The sequence below is a fragment of the Phyllostomus discolor genome, chromosome 4, assembly GCF_004126475.2.
Source record: "Phyllostomus discolor isolate MPI-MPIP mPhyDis1 chromosome 4, mPhyDis1.pri.v3, whole genome shotgun sequence".
NCBI lineage: Eukaryota > Metazoa > Chordata > Mammalia > Chiroptera > Phyllostomidae > Phyllostomus > Phyllostomus discolor.
Window position 1 is genome coordinate 102,303,793 of NC_040906.2, and position 15,510 is coordinate 102,319,302.

The following is a 15,510-nucleotide window of genomic DNA, read 5'->3' on the forward strand; positions in this document are numbered from 1 at the left end:
CAAGATACCGACTAAACAAGGCCTGTCTACCAAGTCTGGGAGATGCAAAAGTGCTACCTAATATATAGAAGGAAACACAAGGAAGCAGTCAAAATGCAGAGAAAGAGACAAAAAAAGTCCCAAATGAAGAACAGGGTAAATCTCCAGGAAAATAACTAAATAAAATGGAGGCAAGCAAATTACCAGATACAGAGTTGAAAAAATGATTGTAAGAATGCTCAAGGAACTTAGTGAGAACATCCACAGCATGCAAAAAGACACAGAAACCATAAAAAAAGAACTAGTGAGAAATGAAGGAAACACTAATTAAAATAAAGACTAATTTAGAGGGAATCAACAATAGTGTAGATGAAGCCAAGAATGAAATCAGCAATTTGGGATATAAGAAAGAAAAAAACAAACAAACAAAAACCAAAAACACCCAACCAGAACAGCAAAAAGAAAAAGGAATTAAAAAATATAAAGACAGTGTAAAGAATCCCTAGGACAACTTCAAGTGTACCAACATTAACATCATGGGGTTGTTGGAAGTAGAAGAAAGAACCGGAAACTGAAAATCTATTTCAAAAATGTCAGAAAACTTCCTTAATCTGCTGAAGGAAATAGATGTACAAGTTCAGGATGCACAAAGAGCCTCAAAAGATATAAACCCAAAAAGGTATACTCCAAGACACAGCATAATTAAAATTCAAATGGTTCAAGACAAAGACAGAATCTTACAAGCAGCAAGAGAAAATTCTTTACCTACAAGGAGGTCCCATAAGTCTTCCAGCTGATTTCTCAACAGAAGCTTTGCAGGACAGAAGGGAGTAGCAAAAAATATTCAAAGTGATGAAAAGCAAGGACCTACAATCAAGATTACCCTACCCAGAGAAGCTATCATTTAAATCCAAAAGACAGATAAAGAGCTTCCCAGACAAGAAAAAGCTAAAGGATGCCCTAGCTGGCGTAGCTCAGTGGATTGAGCGTGGGCTACGAACCAAAGCATTGCAGGTTCGATTCCCAGTCAGGGCACATGCCTGGGGTGCAGGCCATGGCCCCCAGCAACCGCACATTGATGTTTCTCTCCCTCTCTCTCTCTCTCTCTCTCCCTTCCCTCTCTAAAAATAAATAAAATCTTAAAAAAAGAAAAGCTAAAGGAGTTCAACACTACCAAGCCAGTATTATATGAAATGTTAAAGGGTCTTCTTTAAGAAGAATAAACGAATATAAAAATATGAACAATAAAATGACAATAAGTACATATCTATCAAGAAATGAATCTGAAAAAGCAAAATAAATGAACAAGCAGAAAAGGAACAGATTCATAGATACAGAGACTTTGACAGTTGCCAGATGGGAGGTATATTGGGGAGGTGAGTGAAACAGGTGAATAAATTAAGAAGTACAAATTGGTTGTTGCAGAGTAGTCATGGGGACATAAAGTACAGCATAGGGAATATAGTCAATAATATTGTAGTAACTATGTATGGTGTCAGGTATGAGATTTATCAGGATGATTACGTAGTAAGTTATACAATGTTTAATCACTGGAGTGTATACCTGAAACTAGTGTAATATTTGTACATCAATTGTAATTAAAAATAAAAATGATTTAAAAAATAACTTGCAAAACAATTCTATTTACAATAGCATGAAAAAGAATTGCCAATATATTTGGCAATGTAAAATTGTACAGCTGCAATGGAAAATAGTTTGGTATTTTTTTTCTCAGAAAACAATATACAGAATTATCATGATTTAGAAAGTTTACTCATAGATATATATGCAAAGGAACTAAAACCAAGTAGTTAAACAGATAATTATGTACCAATATTAATTATAGCATTTTTTTATAACAGCAAAAAGACAGTAACAATCCAAGTGCCGTTTAATTGATAAATGGACAAAATAAAATGTGATATATACATATAAGTAATTTCAAAAAAGATTTTACTTATTTACTTTTAGGGAGAGGGGAAGGGAGGGAGAAAGAGAGAGAAACATCAATGTGGGAGTCTCTTGTGTGCTCCCAGCTGGGAACCTGGTCTGCAACTCAGGCATGTGCTCCAACTGAAATTTGAACCTGTGGCCTTTTGGTTTACAGGCTGGTGCTCAATCCACTGAGCCACAGCAGCCAGGGCACATATCTTTTCAGAGAAAAGAGGGAATGGAGTTTTCATTCATGCTACAACCTGAATGAGTGTGTAAAAGCTTATGCAAAGTGAAATAATCCATACACAAAATGATGAATATTGCATGAATCCACTTATGTAAGTTACCTAAAACAGGCAAATCCATACAGAAAATGTTTAGAGATTACCAGGGACTGGTCTAGGGAGAATGAGAAATTATTCCTCAATGATTACAAAAGACTAATAAAAACATTTTGGAAATAGGTAATGGTGATGTGTGCATAATCTAATTAATGTCAGAATTGTATCCTTAAAATGGTGAAAATGGTGGATTTTGTTACATGTTTACTTTAATTTGAAACATTAATGATGTAATATGTAAAAAATATTGAATTATACACTTTAAATAGGTGAATCATATTGAATGTAAATTATATTTCACTTAAACTGTTTCAAAATAAATAATAAATACTATACTTAAACAACCAATTGTATCTGTATAGTAGTAATGAGCATGCAAAAAATGAAGCTAGCCCTGGCCAGCGTGGCTCAGTTGGTTGAAGCATTGTTCCATACACAAAACAGTTCCCCTTAACATAATCAAACCCCCTTGTTTGATTATGTGGTCAGGGCACTTATCTAGGTTGTGGGTTTGATCCCCGGTTGGGTGTGTACGGGACGGAGCCAATCTATGTTTCTCTCTCACATCAGTGTTTCTCTCTCTTTCTCCCCCTTCCTCTCTCTTTAAAATCGATAAAGATATTAAAAATAAACTTAAAATGAAACTAAGAAACTTCCATTTACACTAACATCAAAATAATAAAAGTTAGCAATGAGTTTAACAAAAAACTTTTACTCTGAATAATATACAACACTGTTGAAAGAGATTAAATTAGCACTAAATTAATAGAAAGACCAACTATGATCATGATCAGAATACTATAAGGTGGCAAAATGTCCCAAATATGTCTATAGACTCTACCTTCAAAATTTCCAATGACTTTTTTTGCTGAAACTGACAGGCAGATCCTAAAATTTACCTGAAAATCTAAGAAACCAGGAACAGCTAAAAAAACCTTGAATAATAATAACAAAATGGAGAACTCACAATGCCCAGTTTCACAGCTTCAGAGTTTCAGTAGATAAGACATTGTGGTAGTGGCCATAGGTTAGACATAGATGAGTGGAATAGAATTGAGAGTCCACAAGCAAGCTTTCTTATATACAGCTAACAAACACATGTTCAACAAATTGCCAGGACAATTCAATGCTGAAAAAAGTCATTTCAACAAATGGTCATTGGAAAATTGGCTAGTCCCGTGCAAATGAGTAAAGTTGGACCTTCTACTTCACATCAGATAGAAAAATTAACTGAAAATAGATTAAATTCCTAAACTGGAGCTATAGTTTCAGGGTACAGGGCTTATTTTGGGGGCCATAAAAATATTTTAAAATTGAATGTGGTGATGGAGGCACAAATCTGAATTTATAAAAACCATTGAGTTGTACACTTCAAGTAGGCAAATGATATATTATGTGAATTGCATCACAATATATCTTTTTAAAATAAAAGGTTATAACTAGTGATCCCCCACACATGAAAAGGATAATAAAGAAAAACTATAAACAATTCCATGCCCAGAAATTTAATAACGTGAATGAAATAGTCCAATTCCTTGAAAGACAGAAAACTACCGAAGCTCACATGAGATAGACAATCCAAATAGGCTTATATTTATTTTTAAATTGAATTGATAATTATAAATTTTCTAAAACAAAAAGTACTAGATCTAGATATTTCTCACTGCTGAATTTGACCAATATTTAAGGAAGAAATTGGGCCAATTCCCTTCAATCCCTTGTAGAAAATAGAAGTAGAGAAAACCATTTCTAACTCATTCTATGAGGCTACCATTATCCTGACACTGAAAATAAAGTACAAAAAAGAAAAAGTGGAGAAATATTGTTCATAAACATAGATACAACTAAATATTGGCAAACTGAATCTAACAATGGGTAAAAAAAGGATAATATGCCATAAGCAGGATTTATTCCATGTATGCTTGTTTAACTGGCTGATTCTATGATAACAACAAAAAAAATCAACAAATAAATTCTACCCTATCAACAAGCTAAAGAAAATGATCACATCAGTAATGCAGAAAAAGCACATGACAAAATCTATCATCCATTCTACAGTTAAAACCTCTCTTGCCCTAGCTGATGTGGCTCAGTGGATTGAGCACTGGCCTGCAAATCAAAGGGTCACCAGTTTGATTCCCAGTCTGGGCACATGCCTGGGTTGCAGGCCAGGTCCCCAGTAGGTGCGTGTGAGAGGCAACCACACAGTGATGTTTCTCTCTCTCTCTTTCTCCCTCCCTCCCCCTCTAAAAATAAATAAATGAAAATCTTAAAAAACATTTTTGGCAAACTAGGAACAGAGAACTTTTTCAACTTCATGAAGAAAATCTTTCAAAAACCCTAATGCTAACAATACTTAATGGTGAGAAACTGCACATTTCACCCCTAATATTGGGTGTAAGGCAAATATATCCCCCTGTACCATTTTTATTCAACATCTTACTGGAAGCCCTAGCTAGTACAATAATAAACAAACAAACAAACAAACAATAAAACCTGTACAGATTGGGAAAGAAGAAATAATGCTGTATTTATTCACATATGAAATTATTGTTTCTGTAGAAAGTTCCAAAGAATCAACAACAAAAAACATAGCAATATCATAGCATATAAAGCTAAGAGTATATAATGTTGATTGCTTTCCCATATACTGCCAGTGAAAAATTAGAATTTGAATTGAAATGTGTTCAGAATGTATATGAGGAAAACTGAAAAACTCTGATGAGGGAAGTCAAAGATGTAAATAAATGAAGAGATAATCTATGTTCATGGATTAGAACACTGAACATTAAGATGTCAGTTCTTTCCCAACTTGATCAATAGATTCTATGTAATGCTAGTTAAATTATAACAAGCTATTATATATATATATATATATATATATATAAACAGATTCTAAATTTATATGAAAAGGCAGAAGGCCCAGAATAGCCAACACAATAGTGAAGAAAAAAGAGAACTGATACTACTAAAATTCAAGAGTTACTATATAAAGCTGCAGCAATCAAAAGAGTGGTACTGGCAAAAGAATAAAGTAGATTGATGGAAAAGAATAAAGAACCCAGAAACAAATATAGACCCACACAAATACAGAAAACTGACCTTTGACAAAGAAGCAAAGGCAATTTAATGTAGAAATAATAGTTTTTCAATAAATGGTGCTAGACATCCACATGCCAAAAAACAAAAAACTTAACAAACCTTACACTTTCACAAAAATTACATCAAAATGATCCATTTTATAAAAAACAAAACTATAAAAAGCCTATAACAAAACAGAGGAGAAAATGTAAGTGATCTTGGGTCTGTTAAAGAATCATTAGATATAACTCAAATGCACAATCCATGAAAGAAAAAAACTGATGTTGTAGTTTATTAAAAAAAAAAAAACACAACAACTTCCATCCTGGCTGGTGTGGCTTAGTAGATTGAGTGCCGGCCTGCAAACCAAAGGATCACTGGTTTGATTCCCAGTCTGGGACTTATGCCTGCGTTGTGGGCTGGATCCCTAGTGGGGGGCATGTGGGAGGCAACCACATGTTGATGTTTCCCTCTCTCTCTACCTCCCTCTCTAAAAAGTAAAATAAAATCTTAAAAAAACCCCTGCTTTTCAAAAGGCACTAAATAAAGGGAAAGATAAGCCACAGAATGTAAGAAAATATTTACAAAATGCCCATTGGAATAAGACTGATAACCAAAATATACAAAGAACTCTCTTAAAACTGAATTGGAAAACAAACAACATAAATTAAAATATGGGCAAATATCTGAACAGATACCTCATTAAAAACAATGTAAAAATAGCACAAGCATATAAAAATGCTTGACATCATGTATCATTAGGGAACTACAAATGAAATCAATGAGATACCATTACACAGCTATGGAATAGATAAACTACAAAACACTGACAACACTGAACATTGGTGAGGATGTAAAGCAACAGAAATTCTCATTTATTGCTGGTAGGAATGTAAAATGATGCATTTTGGAAAACAGTTTCTTTTAATCTTATGACCCAGCAATCACTCTCCTAGGTTTTTACCCAAATGACTTGAAGATTTATTCCCACATAAGAACCTGCATGCAAATGTTTATAATAGCTATATTCACAATAGTCAATAATTGGAAGAAAGATGTCCTTTAATAGGGACATGAATAAATAAACTGTTGTATATTCTCACAACACCATTCAGCAATGAAAAAAAATCAACTTATAATACATACAACAAATATCTGAATCTCAAATTATGTTGAACATAAAAGCCAGACACAAGTAAGTATAGACAATATAAATCCATTTATGTAAGGTTCAACGACAAAGAAATCTGTAACAGACTGGTGTCTACTCTTGGGGGGCGGGGCAGAGGTATACAGACAACAAAGGGACACCCTGCAGTTATAACAATGTCATGTGTCTTTATTCAGATCTTATATATATATGTCAAAGTGCATAAAATTGTATAGTTAAGATTTGGGTATTTTACTTTATGTAATTATACTACAGTAAAATAGGTTATTTAAAAGAAGTCGAGATCTTGGTTATTTTGGATGGATGTAGTGGGTTGTGATTGGAATGGTGCAATTTCGGGACTTCTGAGGTGACTAGTGTTGGCCCAGAAAATGTATCTCCCAAAAAGGACACCTGTGGTTAATAGGCTTAAATTCCTAACCAGAGCCTAGCAGCCATTGTTTTCAAAGATTCTTCACAAATGCTGCATTTCAGGGAAGAGCCGGACTGGGCTGCCAAGCCTCCTTCATTGGGCTCCTGTCCTGTAAATTGACCCTTATGAGAGCTCTTAGATGAAATCCAACCAATAGAACTTGGACTTTCCTGTCTGATCAAAGCTGCACAGCTATATTCTCTTCTATCTTCACCAATAAATTGGAGTAGCTCTATTTCTGCAAATCAGGACAGTGCTATGGGAATAATCAAGCTGTGAGATTTGTGGTCCTCATTTGTATAGACCAACCTGGGATCTGACTGGGGGTGGAACTGGGGAAGGCAGGCACATGTGCCATAAGTCAGAAAGGGGGAGGTGTTGGACCAAAGAATTCTGTTAGTCTAGCCTGGGGAAAAGAAGGGATTAGCTGAGGGGCGGGGGGCAGGGACCCTTCTAGAGCATGTGGAAGTTTGGGAAGTTAATTGGGCATTCTGAGAAAGCACCAGTTCCATCCCACACCCCAAACTAATATAAACCCAAGGAACTCTCTTACCCACCTGGTGAAGGTACTAGGTGGTGTATACATGGGACCTCTGGCCCCGAAGTCAAACAGCTGAGGGCAGTACAGGCCACACACACAGGTTCCAGAAGAGAACCTGTAGGTGGTCAGTGTCCAGGCGCAAACTTAGCTGCCTGAATGAATGACTGCTCAGCAATGACCTGCATTTCCCAAAGGACGGTACTTTAAATGTGAGAAGGAATTCTGGACACTGCCTTCAGTTTTGGTCTGGCTGAGGACAACTGGTCTTTCCTCCAGTGTTCCAGAGGGGGTGGGGTTTGAGACAAGAGTCTGCCATTCTCCCAAATAATGCATTTGAATAATCACCTCTTTCCTTTCTCACCAGCCTCTGCCTTTAGAATTTGCCTATTGGTGAAGACAGTAGACAAACTGCTACTTGTGTTCTATACCATTTTTGCCAAACCCAGAAGGGAGACAGTATGGACACTGGGAAGTCCTAGAGAGCTCAGGTTCAGTTCCCAGCTACCTGCGGCAGGCCAGCCTTGAGAGTGGGACTGCAGGGATTGCCCTATCTTAGGGAATTTCCCTGCATTCCTGCTCAAGGTGTCAGCCACTTGAAACACTTGGCTGATGAAAGGAAATGGGTCTGGGAATGAGATAGACTCTGACTGAGTCAAACTGTCCGTCCTTTACCTCTGCCATTTGAGCTCTGTGCCACTGGGGTCCAGTGGGGACTATTTAGGCTTTTGTGCTACTGCATGCAGTAATGGTTGGCAGAAGAAAAGACAACTTGCTAGTGAACACTCGTTTGAAACAATGGAATTGTGGATTCAAATTTTGTTTATATGTCCCACTTTGCCTGGGGACTTGTTGTGGTTATCGTTTTGGGTTTGTACTTCTGTGCCATCAAGAGTTGTTCCATTTTGACTCCTTATGTGAGACTACTGGGCCAGATTTTCAGATTGACCCATGTAGTCATTATTTAATGTCTAAGAATTGATTTTTCATTGTGAAACTGCATGGCCTATATATATTTTAGTCTGAGAAAAATGGCTCCTAAATGGTTCCCTAAATTACTACACCATCTTGCAATTGGAATTATTTTGCCAATGACCAGAGAAATGGGATGAAATCCCAATGTCTAGGCTGATAGAAAGACACTATTCTAGTAATCACACTACACTGGTGCCTAGTAAACAATCAGTATCTTTTAAAGTTGGCTCTATATCCCAATGAAACATTCCTGTAAAACAGCACATTATCCCAAGGACTTTAGCCAAGGTTATGCAGGTCTATGTGTCCTAACCAGAGGAAGGCTGAGAGCCTCCTTTGCCTCTTTCTCCTCCAATCCTATACTAGGTGAGAGCTTAACATTCTAATTTAAGGAAGACTGTCTCAGGTGAGCCAGTCTAAACAGAGCTAGTACACTAGTCCCAAAAACCTGGTCAGAATTGGCATAGACTTTGTCTCAAATCTGTTTAAGTCAGGGCAAAGAGAAGAGTGCCTGCCTCAAGCTGGCAATTGGAAATACACGTCTAGGAAGTAGACAAATACATTCTGCAAGAATATCCAGCCAGAAGGAAGAGACACGACTGACAGAGCCTAGAGGAAGCAAAACTGGACTACCTACCACTCCAGCAGGTTAACAGGAAGCAAGAATAACCCTGTGAAGAAAACTCACACTCCTGGGCACTTCACCCGAAGAATGCAGCCTTAGTTGTTCTAAAACTTGACCAGTCTGAAATGGGATACAATAGTCTTGTATTTAAGCTAAATAAGAGCCACTGTGGCATCTTCAAAATATCAGTGCAAGTGGAACTCTTTAGGTAGAATAACAAAACTGTAACAGAACAGATACAGCAATGTGTAAGAAACTCCAGTAGGGTCAACACTCAAGTGATGCTCTCAGTACAGCAACGAATAACTTTATAAAATGATGCAAACTGCTGATGTATGAAACCTCTTTGAGTTCTTTATTAACATTTGGAGATGTGTGGCACATACAATTAACAGCATCACACCAGCTACAGAAGCACAGATAACCAAGGGTGTACTTCAGTACAAAGAACTCAGAGCAATTTATGGTGTTGCCTACTCTGAGCTTCTACAAAAACCCAACTTTTGATACACACAGGACAGACAATATAGTAACTCCATTTTGAAATGGTTCTTAAAAATGACAATTGATAGTTCAAATCCTTTTTGAGTGTGAGATGTGCAGGTCTCTTGGTGCCATGGAACTACTGAAAAAGGCCAGCTATGGCTTGAAGGTCAGACAGAGTAGGAACCAACTGGGGTGAGGGGAGAGGTTTGACTTTCAGTGTACAGAGATAAGAGGTGGTCCAAGTGGACACGTTCAGTCCAGGCTCAGTCTGGGTCCTACAGGAATCCATCAGATACAGTTTATAATCTGAAAAGCTGAAAAATGCCAGCCATCTTTTGTGTCTCTGATTCCAACCGGTAGACAATGATGCATCAGGCCATGTTTATGACACAGTAAACTTAAGAGGGAAGTGCCTAAAAGAAAGAATGGAATTCACTGTGTCAGGTCACCGCTGATCCTCTTGGGACAGGATGCCATGGGTCCCTCTGCTTTCACACGTGAATTAAGGAACGTTTTCTTTATTTCAATGCTCTGATTTGAAAATAACCAAAATCTTCCTTCCACTTCCACTATCATTCTTCATAAATCGTGTTTCCAAAGTCCCAATTCTTGATAGTTCTAGACTTTTTCCTTTCGCTTCAATTTTGATACTTTCTTGACAGTCCCATTCTTATTCAGAAGCTTCAGGACACGATCTTTATGATCTAAAACCTTAAGCATGGAGTCTCTGGCTTCACTGATCTGATCCATCACAAGTTTACACCTCTGCATATTCCCCTGAAACAAAAGACATGTCATTGTCAATCAGTGATCTTGAGGATAATTTGGCTTTTAAAGAACTTCTCATCTTTAAACTGAGACCATTTTGGGGCTTTCACATAGAAAAATGTTTTAGTGTTTCTTGGTAATGCGGGCTGAAGTAAATAATAGGTTTTATTAAAGACATTAGTAGATGAGAAAGGGAAAGGAAGAAGAATACAGTAAACAATTCCATAACGTGGATGATCAGAAAGGAAAGGGCTCATTCAAACCTGTATTAGTTCATTTATTCGGTGTAGATCATCATCAGTTGCTGCTTTTTTCTTTGGGATAATCCCTTCCTGTAGGTTGGTGAGTCTTTCATAAACATCATGTTCTAGATTAGTCTGCAACACACAGTGGGGAGGCAAGCATCGTGACCTCAGAAATACTTTTTTTTTTTTTGGTCAACTTCAGGCAAAGAAAGCCACCTGGAATCACCTTTCTAAACTAGTCTGAAAAGAGTTTGGGTGATGAAATCCTTTTTCTCAATGACTAAACTGATCAATAACAATTTACATTACAATTTGCCATGAGTAATTCAGAGGCCACCTTCAAGGATAACTTTTAAATACTGCCCTAAATTCAATTCCTCTGGAAAACGGGTCTGTAAGTTTCATAGAAATGTGCTTCTCTATTAAGTAGAGAACTAGACAGTACCATTGTTTGTTTTCTTTTTAATATACTTGTAACAGTGTTATTCAGATCACAGCTACTTCAAAGACGGAAAAAACCTCATGAGTTTGTTGTTTTGACTGTTATCCCTTCACTTCATTAGCGAAGGCAAGATTCCTGCCCTAGGGTTTTGGAAATAGTTGAAAACGTAATACTGACTGACATTGGACCGATGAGGTCAATAGCAGTTTACTAGTCAACATACTCACAGGCCAGGGGAAGAGGACACTGCACACTATGTGGGATCACAGGGGCCATGATGGGGCTGTATTCAGGATCACAGTAAACAAGCTGGGGTTGTAGGAGGCAGGATCTGTAGTGTCAAGAGGGAGAGGGACCCCATGGTTCCCACAGGTGGATGTGACTGGCTTATTTGACTAACACTGCAAACTGGCAGAGAACTAAAGCCCAATCTTCAGCGAGAAGTGGGAAATGTGCCTGGTCCCCATGATAAAAAGCAGAGTGGGGAGGAGGGGCTTACACTGAGGCCATCTGAGGCTCCCTGTCACGGCAACACATAGTACTAAAATTTAATTGTAGGGTCTTACACCATAGGTGCTCAATATATTTTGGTTCTGGATACCAAAACTAAGATATATTTAGGTCATAATTACATATATGAAACATATACAATAATTATGTTACATAGCACACATAAAAATTCTATGATGACCCATGTTCATTGCAAATGCTTCAGAATTGCTCAAAAGAAAATGCTCTATGACTAGACACCTCCAGTATGTGATAAGCCTTAACCTACCAGCTGCAGCAACTGGGCGGCACAGAGGTGGACTTTCCAGCCTTGGGCACGACAGGACACTCCTTTCTGATTAGCTATTTCTTGTAGCATAGCTTTCTTCTCCTCTAGAACCATAAAAAAAGTATGCTTCAATTGTAGAAAGCTAAAATCCTTAATGTTCAAGTTGTGCAAGTGCTACTATTTTGTCAGTAATTTCTTCACTTAAATATCTTTAAATATATCCTTTGGATTGAAGTCATTAAGAAGTAATAACAAAAATAAAAAGACTCTTTTTGCCCATCCCGTAAGAATGCTTTACAGACATGCTCTGCTAGTCTAGTGAGTTCAAAAGATGGCAAGTTGCTATTCTAATCTCTTTAAAGAAGGAAAATGGTCTTTAGTGGGTTGTAGCCTTGCTCATGTGTGCTGGTTGCACGCATGTGGAGAGTTGGGCCTGAAGTCTTTGAAGCTCTTCAGTATTATCTAGATCTTGGAGAAATCACAGGAATCAAATTTAAATAACACTTAAATTTGGGCAGTAAGTTATAAATGAAATGTATCATTTGTGCTGGCGAGAGACAAACTAGGATTGAGGGGTGCTCATCAAAGGTGAGTTTAGCTATATCTGGGAATTTTTAACTATGGTGTAAGTAGGATTTAAAATATATTTACACATTACATGAATAATTAAAAATATTTTAAATATAAAAATTATTTTATTTTAAAAATTACTCTTAAAAAAACAGTAAGGGGGAGAAAACTGTATTTGAACAATGATTATAATAAAATTAAAAACAAAAAAACAAAACAAAAATCAATCTATCTATTTGTCAAAATGCAGAGAATGCACAACACCAACACTGAACCCTAACATAAACAATGAAATTTGAGTGGTGAGATGATGGATCAGTGTAGGACTATCAGTTGTAACAAATGTACCACTACAGTGGGGATGTTGATAAGTGGCGAAGGCTGTCCATATGGGTGGGGGAGGGGGTGTATGAGAAATCTCTGTGCCCCCTGCTCAATTTTGTTATGCACCTAAAATTGCTCTAAGAAGTTTGTCAATTAAAAAAAAATCACTACCTAGCAGGAAAATATTAGCATAAAAACAATTAAACATTTTTAAACTCCTTGAGATAATTACAGACTCATTTGCAGTTGTATAAAATAATACAGAGAGATATGCTGTGTAGTCTTTACCTAGTTTTCCCTAATAGTGGAGTCTTGCAAAACTAGAATATAATACCGCAACACTGATATAGTGCACTGACCCTATTGTTTTCACATTTTAGATGTACTCGTGGATTTCATTATAAGTATTTTACAAAACTTTTAAATTTGAAATAAAGATTCACAGTAAGTTACAAAGATAGTATAGAGATATGCCTGATAGGGGACTTTTATCTAAAACACATGAAGAACTCTTAAAATTTATCTATCTATCTATCTATCTATCTGACATTCACCTTTATTAGATCTTTTTTTCCCATCACTATTTATCTCCCCTATATGCTTTTCTACCTCCACCCATCATGGCCCCCACAATCATCACACTGTTGTCCATATTTCTAAGTTCTTTTTTTGTTTTTTGCTCAATCCCTCTAGAATAATTCTTACAACCCAAAAAGACAAACCAATTAAAAATGAAGGTCAAAGATTCCAAAGAGACATCTTTCCAAAAGATACATGGATGGTCAATAATACATGAAGACATTCAACATCATTAGCATTAGGGAAATGCCAATGAAAACCAAATTGAGAGTGACATCAAAAGAATGGTGGCATGAGAGATCCCCTTGGTCTCTTACACAGAAATTTCAACAATTTGAACAGCTATAACTCAACAAAGGATTCTCTGTTCAACACACAGGCACACGTGAGAGATCCACACATTGAAGCATCTAAAGGTGGGAAAGTGGGAACAAAAAGGACAGGTGAGAAGGAAGGGAGAAAGTCTCAGACTAGCAATGGAGCCAGGAGCTCAAAGCAGGGCTCAGCTCAGAGAGGAGAGGAAGCTGATTGTGGCTGGCACTTCCTTCAGCTGGGAGGAGCAACGACCCTTGGTGGGCATTCCTGTAGGAGTGAGCAGTGTGAGTTGTGGCTGAGATGAAAGACCCTGGCAAGGACACAGCATGATGTATGGCCACGGTTGTTGGGAAGTGGACATTCGAGAAAGAGAAACAAGGTCATGGAGCATTGCTGCCTTGCAGACTCCCAAAGCACCTTCTGTTGCTCTTGGTATTGGGTTGAGAAGCACACTATCTGCAAACTGGAAAACTGTTACTAGAGAATAATTACTTTCCCTGAATAAAGGGTGCATTCTGTGACTGATCCCTGATTAGGATACATTGGTGGGGGACCCCTGTGAAGATTTGAGATTGCCATTATAGAAAGGGCAAAACAAAGAAGGTGGCTGGGTTTCCCTAAACAATGCCACCTCTAAGCATCATAACTACACTGAGGACAGTCAAGGGGTTAGCTTTGGGATTTCACAGAGCTAAAAAAAATCCCCTTCTGATTCAGTGCCACCTACTGGAAAATAATAAAAGATCTCTTTGCATTAAATGTCACTCACTCATAGATGCCTAGACAATGAAGGAAATCCTCAATATCATGAATAACTGAGGTAGCAAAGCAGCTCAGAAGTCAACGAAAAATCTCTAGAAAACAAACCTAAAGACATGGAAATATGTGATGTAAGTGACAGAGAATTCAAGAGTGCAGTTCTGGAAAAAACTAAAGCAGCAAGAAAATACAGGCAGTTTAATGAGCTCAGAAAACAGATCAATGGACAAAATGGGTATTTTACCAAAGAGATTGAAACTAAAATATTATATATATATTTATATATATTTATTTTATATATTTATATATATTTATATATTTATATATATTTATAGAGGGGAGGGGAGAGAGGGAGAGAAACATCAATATGTGGCTGCCTCTAATGCACCCCACACCAGGGACCTGGTCCACAACCCAGGCATGTGCCCTGACTGGGAATTGAACCAGCAACCCTTTGGTTCATAGGACAGTGCTCAACCCACTGAACCATACCAGCCAAGGTGAGACTGAAACTTTTAAAAAAGAACAAAACATAATCTTGGAGATGAAGAATTCAATAAAAGAGATCAAGAATGAACTAGTGAGCATAGGAAATAAAGCTGACTATCTGGAGGAAAGAATACATGATATTGGAGATAGAAATCTAGAAATGACACAGAGGGAACAAGAGTAACTGGAGCATAACAAAAAAATTAAAAAGCTCCATAAGACCTATCTGACTCCATCAGAAAGAATAAAGCATACCAGAAGAAGAAAGAAAAAGAAAACAAAGAGTCTTTCCAAACAGTTAGGGACCTTCCCAAACAACATAGAAAAAGCTAGATGCTTGAATCCAAGAAGCAAACAGAACACAGTTACCTCAATCCAACGAGGTCATCTCCAAGGTACACTGTATTAAAACTGTCAAAAAGTAATGGCAAAGAAAGAATTCTCAAGGCAGCCAAGGAGAAAAAGGAAGTAACCTATAAAGGAAAGCCCATCAGGTTATCTTCAGACTTCTAAGCAGAAACTCTACAAGCTAATACAGAGTGGAACCAAATATTCAAACTACCGAAAGAGAGAAATTACCAGCCAAGAATCATACATCCATCATAGTTATCCTTCAGATATGAAGGAGAAATAAAGACTTTTCCAGACATGCAGAAGATAGGGGGATTTATTACCAGAAGACCTCCACTATAGGAAAT

At 37.2% G+C, this 15,510-nt stretch overlaps 1 protein-coding gene across 10 annotated transcripts in view; it reads right to left on the minus strand.

Annotated features, from left to right (window-relative positions):
- Positions 1 to 9,386: 9,386 nt before the first annotated feature.
- Positions 9,387 to 15,510, minus strand: part of SAP130 (Sin3A associated protein 130) — a 97,101-nt gene continuing 90,977 nt past the window's right edge. For 4 of the 10 annotated variants that reach the window (XM_028508622.2, XM_028508623.1, XM_028508626.2 and 1 more), the window contains 3 exons: positions 11,777 to 11,880; positions 10,575 to 10,688; positions 9,387 to 10,320 (listed from right to left, as the gene is read on the minus strand). In XM_028508622.2, coding sequence (XP_028364423.1) covers positions 10,162 to 10,320; positions 10,575 to 10,688; positions 11,777 to 11,880 — 377 coding nt within the window. In that variant the 3' untranslated portion in view covers positions 9,387 to 10,161. The remainder of the gene's footprint in view (positions 10,321 to 10,574; positions 10,689 to 11,776; positions 11,881 to 15,510) is intronic. The other 6 variants (XM_028508624.2, XM_036023720.1, XM_028508621.2 and 3 more) reach the window with 5 other exon arrangements.